The 10,567-nt window shown below is 38.7% G+C and overlaps 1 protein-coding gene across 1 annotated transcript; it reads left to right on the top strand.

Annotated features, from left to right (window-relative positions):
- The first annotated feature begins 54 nt into the window (after positions 1 to 54).
- Positions 55 to 10,032, top strand: CGGBP1 (CGG triplet repeat binding protein 1). Its single transcript, XM_026700768.2, has 2 exons — positions 55 to 371; positions 7,805 to 10,032. The coding sequence occupies exon 2, from the start codon at positions 7,821 to 7,823 to the stop codon at positions 8,316 to 8,318; it is 498 nt and encodes a 165-aa protein (XP_026556553.1). The 5' UTR covers positions 55 to 371; positions 7,805 to 7,820; the 3' UTR covers positions 8,319 to 10,032.
- The last annotated feature ends 535 nt before the right edge of the window (positions 10,033 to 10,567 follow it).

The following is a 10,567-nucleotide window of genomic DNA, read 5'->3' as shown; positions in this document are numbered from 1 at the left end:
ACAACTTCCGTTCTTTCCTTCGCATGAGTGGTGGAAAGTTTTGTCACTCTCTTCCTCGTGAGCCACACAGAACGGCGCTCACTTTTTCTACCCTCGCACGAGCTTACTTGCTTTTAGCAACGCCTTCATTGGAAGAGGTGTTGCTAGGGGGCTACGTCCCGCCTTCCTCGACGAACCGAAGAGAGGAAACAACTCTATTCCGCCACCCCCCGCCTTCCACCCCGCGCCTCTCCGAGTGCCTGTCTGTCTGGCAGGCGGCTCCGCCAAGTCTAATCCACGCCATCGCGGAGTTTTTTGGGGGGCAAGCACGGAGCAGATCGGAGGTTTGGTCTCGGTCAATGTGGGAGCCGAACTCCGCGCTGTCAGCATCGGTAAGAACGAGTCGGAAAGAGACGTTTCATTGCATCAAGTGCAGCACTGTAACCTACCTTGTCTTCTTCTCCGCCCCCCCCCCCGCGCCCCCCATTCCCTCAGGCGGGGAAGAAATATTAGTCTAGGTTGCGTGGATCGAGATTGATGGGAAGAAGACTGGGTCAGGGTTGGGAGACGGGGGAGGGGGGGTTGAGAGGAACGTCAGAAAGGGGGGCGGGCTCAGCAAATTCAGGTGATGGAGAAAAAGCCTTGCAGAGTCGGTGGAGAGGGCTCTCTTTTGAAAGGAGCGAGGGCCTGCTGGGGACCCAGATTGAAAGGTTGCACCTGACGAGATGAATATGGTGAATATAGTGGGAATTTCTGAGCCAGCCAACTGTAAAGCTGACCAAGGTTTACGGAGACGTTTTCACTGGGCGGGTGGGGGGGGGGGGGGAGAAGTTTGCCACCTTGAAAGTGTTTACACCTAAAAGGACCCATCTCGTTTTGGAACAAGCGAGGTTTAACGTCCCTTAAAGTGTATAGGAAAAATGGAGATGCAACTCTGAGATGCAGATAATCATCTCCAGGACAGAATATATTCTGGCAATTAATCCCACTGTTTTTAATTTTACTTACACCAAGGGAATCTACATCCCTGAATGCTCTTACTAGGCATAAGACCCATTCAAGAGAGCCATACTTACTTCTGAGCAAATATGCTTGAGTATGTGTTCTCAGGCTGCAATACTGAATTTCAGATTATTAATAATTTGATTATCAGTATTAATGTTACATAACAGAATAAAGAATAAGAGTTGGAAAGGCCTTGAGGGGTCTTCTAGATCAGGGATCGTAACCTTTTGGACCTCAGGGACCACCAAACTCATAATTTTAAATCCTGTGGACCAGAGACCCTGGGAAAATTCCCCCAAAAAGTCTGCAGGAAAATTCCCCACCCCGTTTTCCTACCGGTCGATCATTCTTTATTTGGGAATACAGAATACCATCTCCAGCTCTGTTGGGGGGGTGGGGGAGGAGAGACACTTCTGGCTTCATGCAAGGAAAGCAGCAGAAGTCTTTCTTTCTCTCCCCCAAATTCCACCAGAAATGAGTCTGTGTGAGACTTATCCTGCCGGTGCAACCTTTGGAACAGAAGACTCATTTCTGGTGGAGTTTGTGGGAGAGAAAGAAAGACTTTTGCTCCCTTCCTTGCATGTAGCCAAAACCAGAAGAAGAAAGAAGCAGAAAAAAGTAGCCCGGTGGCCAGGTCAGGTCCATGGGGCTAGTGGGGCAAGTTCCCCCCTGCCCTTTCCCCTTCCCCTCACTACATCGTGTTGTTCACAATACAAGAGACGCAAGCCTCGTGTTCCCGCGCAGCCTGAATTAATTGCTTTGGGGGGGGGGGTTTTGGAGGTGACATTTCTCTGCGGACCACCAAAATTTTCTCACAGGCCACCAGTGGTCCCCAGCCCACTGGTTGGTGACCACTGTTCTCCACCAACCCCCTGCTTAAGCAGTAACCCTGTACCATCTCAGACAAATGGTTGTCCGATCTCTTCTTAAAAATCTCCAGTGTTGGAGCATTCACAAACTTCTGGAGGCAAGTCATTCCACTGATTAATTGTTCTAATTATCAGGAAATTTCTCCTTAGTTCTATGTTGCTTCTCTCCTTGATTAGTTTCCATCCATTGCTTATTCTGCCTTCAGGTGCTTTGGAGAATAGGTTGAACACCTTTGTGGCAGCCCTTAGATACTGGAACACTGCTATAACATCACCCCTAGTCCCTTTTATTAAACTAGATATACCAATTTCTGCAATTGTTCTTATATTTTAGTTTTCAGTCCCCTTATCTGTCCCCTTATCTACACTCTTTCTAGAGTCTTAACATCTTTTTTATATTGTGAACAAAATTAACTATGCCAATAGTTAATTTCACTTGATGTCACTAATTGTTTATAGCCCCAGATTAATTTTGGGAAGTAATCCTTATCATTACTTATATATTGCAAAATAATAGGTATGGTATATTGTTTGACATTATTCCCCACTGTTCAAACAAGCTGTATTATTTTCAAATACATAAATTGAGAAGAACGGTTTCTTACTGATCCTACCTTTGCTGTTCTTGAGTGTATCACGTTGAGCATGTGTTTACTTAAACCATAGTTCACCGTTAGCCACCGTTCACATACTTTTCAGGTAGGGCTCTTGAAAAATCTTGGAACATAACTGTACAGAAGGCGCAATTCTAATTCAAAAGAAAATGAATGAATCCTATCTGAGATAGTTCATTCTAGCCAGCCAAGTGTGGGATCCACCACTGCAACTATACACCAAGTTAAAATAGTCTTTTTATGCCTGACAGGTGAAATAAATTTTACACATAATTGATCTTGTGCACAGTGCAGCATAAATATTGTATGCCGTTTCTAGACTATGATTCTAGAAAACGTATAAAACAGGTTTGTAACATTTTGGCAACAAGTGAGTGGCCTATTAAAGTATATACTGCAAAACCTAGAAGTATGACAAAATAAAATTTGATTTTTCACTTTAAAATTAAATTGCTTTAGTTAATTTACATAATTAATATTGATGCATTTAATAAATTTTCCCCTTTGTTACGTTAATAAATCACAGATTTTGGAGAGACTCTGTCTCTGAATCTAAGTCCTTGGGTGCCATTGGTTGGGTATCCCTGATCTTGATTTTTAACTGACAATAAAATATACCCTCAGGTTGAATGACCATTTAAAAAAAAACTATCCTGAATCATCAGAGAAGCTTATATTTTCCACAGATCATGTCACTTCTTTACCATGGATTTTTTTTTTAGTGTTCTGATTTTTGTGTTGTTTTGCTTCGAAATCTTGATTTATCAAATAACAAAGTTTAAATAGAAGCATGCTTTCATTTATAAGATATTTTTTATTATGTTAATTATATATTCTCCAGATATCAAGTAATTAACATATCAGATTTAGAAAATATGGTTTTCAAGCATCTACAGAGAGATGGGGAACAGGTAGGGAAAGAACCTAGGAGTGCTAAAAGCATTTGACCTCAGTTTTAAATAAGGGACAAGGTTCACATTCTGGGCTTCAGGAAAAATAAACAATTAGATTAATATCATATTTATCTATAGTTAATATTGCCACTGTGGTTGTATTCTAGAACCAAATTATACAGAATTCAGGAAGCGATGAGATAGATACATCACCTTCAGGTGGTTTCAGTTGTTTCAAGTTTATGATCACAAATTTGATAATAGATACCAGAAATGATAAGAACTTCTGCGTAGTTAAATATTCTGAACTTTCTTGAATTATTCTTTATGGGTACTAATAATTATTTTTTAATACGTACCCTAAATTATCCTAGCTATGAAGACCTTATCTTCCCTGATTCCTGCCTAAAGGCTAGCCATAAAAGCTTCATTAGGAAAATTAGATTATATTTTGGCAAGCAAGTACTGCTATTTAGAAACTAGAAATGAAAACACCGTAATTCACTTTGGCCATGATTTTCTTTTCCTTAATATTATTATCAAAGCAGCCATTCAAAATGACATTTGTTGATAGTGTACATCAGTTGGGCATGCAGCTGCTAATGGATCAAGAATCAGTATAAGACATTAGAGATCCCAATTACTACTAGAAAGGCACATTGTTCATCAGTGAACCTCTTTTTTCCCTTTCATCAAGGTTTTCAACAAACAATTGTTTTATTGCATTTCCCAATATAACATATCTTCTTTCATTAATACAATAATTTTTAAACTACTTTTTTCTTTTTCTGGGCCATTAAACCAAAATCATTAAATATTTTAATATGAAATTAACAATTTAAAATACAGATAGTTTAGGCAAGAAAATCTTGAAATATTCCATCAATTTCATGGGTAACAAAAAGTATTTTGTTAAAAAATCACTCCTGTTATGTTCAGTGATAGTGATTCTGTGGAAAACATGCTAGGATTCTAGCTCATAAAAGTATTTATTTTTTTAAAAAAAATTGACAGCAGCAACAATTATGTAATAAATCAGAAGCTAGTCTGAAAATGTTTTAGCTGAGGTGAATTTCTAGTACTAATTTTCCAAAGGAAGAAAAGGAAGTTAGGTTTGCAAAGCAGTCAAATATGTCTGCTTAATATTTTACTATGAGGCTGAAATATGACCTGACAGCTGAGTGGATTTAAGCTGATACTGTATGAAGACTCCTTTTTCAACCCTTTGTCATACTTTCATGTTTGTCCAGAATAGATGTGCTCTTTTTCCAAAGTTTCTTCAGTGGGAGTCTTTTCTCTTTTGTTTTAATACGGAGAAATGTGATTTCTAAAACAACATACACACAATTGCCAAAAAAAAATTATTATTTTTTGCAAAATGTAGAGATAAAACAAGAAAAAGACCCCTATTCATCTTACTTTTCTTAGGCTACATGTCTTTGCTAGATGTCAGCAAACAATACAATAATAACCTCTCTATTAGGATTTATTTGTACTCTGGTTCTGAACAGAAATGTCTTTTGAGGATAAAGAATTCTGGAACATCTAAACCATTTGTGCTAATATGTTCTTTGAAAAAAAACCTTTTTTTCTCCCAAGGAAACCAAGAAATCCATGACAGGCTTTAAAGGTATATGCTTTCTGACCAATTAGGGGAGGTGTCAGTTAAATAAAACTTTTGTGATTAAAATGATTGCTCTAGAAGCTGCTTAAAAATAAAAAAATAGTTTCACATAGTGGTGTACAAAATGTGTTTTGATCTATATCAGGTAAGAAAAGTATTTTGAATGACAGTGCTGTGAGTATTTTGATAGTATTCATATTATTCCATGAAATATTCAAGCTCTATATTCTTGCATTTGAAATAAGGGTTGAAATAAAATAGACTGCTCAAAAAAATAAAGGGAACACAAACATAAGACATCCTAGATCTGAATGAATGAAATATTCTTATGAAATACATTGTTCATTACATAGTTGAATGTGCTGACAACAAAATCACACAAAAATTATCAATGGAAATCAAATTTAGCAACCCATGGAGGTCTGGATTTGGAGTTACACTCAAAATTAAAGTGTTAAAAAACACTACAGGCTGATCCAACTTTGATGTAATATCCTTAAAACAAGTCAAAATGAGGCTTAGTAGTGTGTGTGGCCTCCACGTGCCTGTATGACCTCCTTAAATGCCTGGGCATGCTCCTGATGAGGTGGCAGATGATCTGAGGGATCTCCTCCCACACCTGGACTAAAGCATCCCCCAACTCCTGGACAGTCTGTGGTGCAGTGTGGCATTGGTGGATGAAGGGGGCATGATGTTCCAGATGTTCTCAATTAGATTCAGGTCTGGGGAACAGGCAGGCCAGTCCATAGCATCAATGCCTTCATCTTGCAGGAACTGCTGACACACTGCAGCCGCATGAAGTTTAGCATTAGGAGGAACCCAGGGCTAACTGCACCAGCATATGGTCTCACAAGGGGTCTGGGGATCTCATCTCGGTACCTAATGGCAGTCAGGCTACCTCTGGCGAGCACATGGAGGACTGTGTGGCCCCCTAAAGAAATGCCACTCCATGCCATTACTGACCCACTGCCAAACCGGTCATGCTGGCGGATGTTGCAGGCAGCAGAACGTTCTCCATGGCATCTCCAGACCCTGTCTCGTCTGTCACTTGCTCAGTATGAACCTGCTTTCATCTGTGAAGAGCATAGGGTGCCAGTGGCGAATTTGCCAATCTTGGTGTTCTCTGGCAAATGCCAAACGTCCTGCGCGGTGTTGGGCTGTAAGCACAACCCCCACCTGTGGATGTTGGGCCCTCATACCACCCTCATGGAGTCTCTTTCTGACCGTTTGAGCAGCCACATGCACAATTGTGGCCCACTGGAGGTCATTTCGCAGGGCTCTGGCAGTGCTCCTCTGTCCCTCCTTGCACAAAGGTGCAGGTAGCGGTCCTGATGCTGGATTGTTGCCTTCCTATGGCCTCCTCCACGTCTCCTGATGTACTAGCCTGTCTCCTGGTAGCGCTTCCATGCTCTGGACACTACGCTGACAGACACAGCAAACCTTCTTGCCACAGCTCGCATTGATGTGCCATCCTAGATGAGCTGCACTACCTGAGCCACTAGAGTGAAAGCACCACCAGCATTCAAAAGTGACCAAACCATCAGCCAAAAAGCATAGGAACTGAGAAGTGGTCTATGGTCACCAGCTGCAGAACCACTCCTTTATTGGGGGTGTTTTGCTAACTGCCTCTGCTTTCCACCTGTTGTCTATTCCATTTGCACAACAGCATGTGAAATTGATTGTCAATCAGTGTTGCTACCTAAGTGGACAGTTTGATTTCACAGAAGTGTGATTGACTTGAAGTTACATTGTGTTGTTTATGTGTTCCCTTTATTTTTTTGAGCAGTGTATTTTGGTTGTCCTGCTTTCAAGAGCCAATAGAGAACTCATGTGCACATGTAGTGAATACATACAGCATATTAAATAATGTGATGGATCTTTAAATAGAGTGGAAGTCACTGAACTTGCAAATTGAGGGAGAAGGCAACTTTCACCAGTTCCCCTTTCTTTCTGCTATCTGTGGGATTAAATTGTAAAATTCACAAGATCAAAGTGGAGGTGTTCAGCCATAATGCACAGTGCCACGTTTGCCAATAACCAAACACAGCATATCAGCACAAACGTCTCATACCAACCATCAAACACAGTGATGAAGGGGTGATGATTTGGGCTTGTTTTGCAGTCACAGGACCTGGGCACCTTGCAGTCATTGATTCGATCATGAACTCTTTTATATACCAAATATTCTAGAGTCAAATGTGAGATCATCTGTCTGATAGCTAAAGCTTGACCGACATTGTGTCATTCAGCAAGACAACGATCCCAAGCGCACCAGAAATCGGAATGGCTGAAAAAGAGAAGAATCAAGATGTTGCAATGGTCCAGTCAAAGTCCAGACTTCAACCCTATTGAAATGCTGTGGTGGGACCTCAAGGGAGCTGTGCATAAACAAGTGTCCACAAATTTCAATGAACTGAAGCAATGTTGTAAAGAAGAATGGGCCAAAATTCCTCAACAACAATGTGAGAGATTGATAAAATCATACAGAAAACTATTACTTCAAGTTATGGCAGCTAAAGGTGGTTGTGGAAACTATTAAAGCACAAGTGTATTTAATTTCCATTCTCCATTTTGGTTTTCTTTTTGTAAATTAAATGATGACATGGTGTACATATGTCATGTGTTGTTATTCATCTAAGGTTGTATTTACCTACTTGTAAGAACTGCTAAGACCAGATGATTTTTAATATGATACATAAAACCCTAGAAACCAAAGAGGTTGGACTTACTTTTTCACATGACTATGACTAAATTCTATCGTACTATTCTTTTGTACATAAATGCAAAATCACTCACTTGCTCTCTCTTTTTTTTTCTTAGTTTATTAAAGGCAGCAATGGAACGATTTGATGTAAAGCCACCTCCTTCCCGGAGCCGTTCAAAGACTGCTTTATATGTGACCCCTCAGGATCGTGTGACTGAATTTGGCAGTGAACTGTATGAAGACGGGGGAAAACTCTATTGCAGTTTTTGCAACGTAGTTCTGAATCATGTCCGCAAGTCTGCAATCAATGATCATCTCAAATCCAAAACACACACCAAACGTAAGGGAGAGTTTCAAGAGCAAAGTGTCAGAAAGAAACCACGGACCCTGACTGCCTCTCTGCAGTGCAACAGCGCAACCCAGACAGAGAAACCCAGTGTAGTCCAGGACTTTGTAAAAATGTTTCTGGAAGCTAGCATTCCCCTTGAGAAGGCTGACCACCCCGCTGTACGAGCATTTCTCTCTCGCCATGTGAAGAATGGGAACTCCATACCCAAGGCTGACCAGTTGAGGAAAATCTATTTGTCTGACGGGTTTACAAATCAGCTTATTAAATCTGAAGAACACTGAGAGGAAAGCCACTTGGTTCTAGGTGTCAAGTGTTACAATTGCATAGCAGTGATGTGGTTTATTTTTATATTCATGCACCTGCAATAGGTTTTGTATTGTAAAATGACAATCTGTCTTGGAATGCAGTGGTGTACAACCAAGGTTGATGGCTATAGAATAAGAGCTTAGCACTAGGTTGCTGAACTTAGGGGGGGGGGGGGGGGGGGCAGGAAGTGGCAAGTAGGTGCCATATTGCTTAGTTTGTAATCCCAGTCTTTAATACCGTAGAAAACTTCCTCCGATTGTTTCTTTTACAGTATGATATTTGTAAGTGAACAAATTAGGTATGGTTACCCCCAAGTGTTTAATTTAGGGCTTTAGTATTAAAAGTGTCTTATATGTGTCTTATTTATTAGGCCCATATTCTTTGTATACATTTATCTTCAATTTAACTGTATTTAGAGTTTTTGCAGTATTCTTGAACTTTGATTTTCATTGCAGTTGTCACAGTTCTGTGCAAACAGCTATTCAAAGCTTGCTTTTTTGTTTGATTCTCTGTAATTCCATACAGCGTAAAGTAATTCACTCTTGGGAAACCCACATAAGTGCCAATGCACTTTACATTGGAGGCAAAGCATAGCGCCTGCATTTAGATTTTTATTTTCATGGTCTTTGGCTTGGATATAAATGGATTTCCTGAAAGCAAAAATGTATGATGCACTTGACAGGAGTAAAGAATGGTTTTGCAAGATTTTAATTATACTACAATTAATCAGAAGAAGTTGTAGACGCTGAGTATATACAGTATATAAATACTGTAAGCAGTTACTTATCAATGGCAGGGGTTTTCAGATAAAGCCTCTCTCAAATGTTATTTTCTGACATGCTATTTCTATTTCTTGAAGAAATAGAATTGTCCTGAATATTTTTAATCCATTTGAATATTTAATATGTTTGAACATTGCTTCAGTTTGGATCTGTGTAAATACCATGTCAGAAACAGATTTGCTGATACTTTTACTTAAATACATGTTTCCTTTTCTTGTTTGAAATTCTTTATTGGGAGCATATGATTATTGATAATTTAACTCTTGATTAAAATGTTATTCATGTGTTACTAGCTGCAAAGTATAATTTTGCCCAAGTTAAGCATGATTTAAATAGTGCTTAAATCCTAATGATTTAAATTATTATATAACACATGTTAACTTAGATCATGCCCCAGTTAATTAACTATTTTACAGTAAATTAGCAAAAGAAACGGTTTCTTATGACTGGTATGCTTACAATTACTAAAATGAAAATGTGCACTCCATTCCAATGAGGGAAAATACAATGGAACTTTTCACTATTGAGATCCTATTTGAATTAGATCATGCATTATTGTCTTAGCCTTGAATATTTTTCTTTCTTTGAATTCAAATTGATAGACCACAAGCTAAGTGGCTACATTGTTGCACATTTGAAATGTCCATCAAGTTCATAACAAAACTTAAAATTAATAAAGGTCTAAGCTCTGCTTGGTTTATTAAAGTCTGGTGCTTATACAAATTGTTCTCTGACTTTTTCCAAGGAACTGCTTGGCATATTAAAAATTGCAACTTTCATCTTTAATTGACAGATTTGTATAGAAATATTAAGCATGTCTTTTTTGTAAGAATAAACCCCAGAATGAGTCATTCTATGGGGGAAGTTATTAATAAGTCATAATTAAATTTTTATCCATTAATTTCAATGATGTTGTTTGTAAGTATTATTAAGTCTGAATATTGCCTAAACTTTCTCCTAATTTTAGAGGAGCTTCTAGCTTTCTTTATTCACAAAAATCCTTTTCTATGGTTTGTGCTTTTTTATTTCTTGTCAGATTACTCTAAATTTTGCAAAAAATGTAAAATTGCTTAAACTTATCCATCAAAGCTTGGGAAAAAATGAGATTGTGCTTCCTTACCTGAAAATTAGTAAGGCTTAATTTACTTGTACCTGGAAAATAATTTCTATAAAAAAGTGCTAGCACGCATAAGTCATATGATAGCATAAACAAGGCCTGCTAAATGTTATTTTTTTGAATTCCTAAGACTACTTGTTGAGTTTTAAAATATGCCCATAACTGTATTACTTTGCAGGAGTGCATTTCAATTTTATAAACAGGTCTGTCATTGTAAAATTGAGGATTAGATGAGTTCCTCTTTCTACACACTAAGCTTGCTATAATAAATTAAAATTAGGAAGATGCCATACTTTTTAATCTAAAAACAGTACTATCTAAACAG

The sequence above is a fragment of the Pseudonaja textilis genome, chromosome 7, assembly GCF_049901715.1.
Source record: "Pseudonaja textilis isolate UNSWEBS1 chromosome 7, rPseTex1.2, whole genome shotgun sequence".
Classification (NCBI taxonomy): Eukaryota; Metazoa; Chordata; class Lepidosauria; order Squamata; family Elapidae; genus Pseudonaja; species Pseudonaja textilis.
The sequence above is the reverse complement of the archived record's forward strand: the minus strand, read 5'-3'. Positions and strand labels throughout refer to the sequence as shown.

What these genes read in the sequence shown, in the direction of transcription:
- CGGBP1 (XM_026700768.2), top strand. Translation starts at nt 7,821, where the DNA reads ATGGAACGATTTGATGTAAAGCCACCTCCTTCCCGGAGCCGTTCAAAG.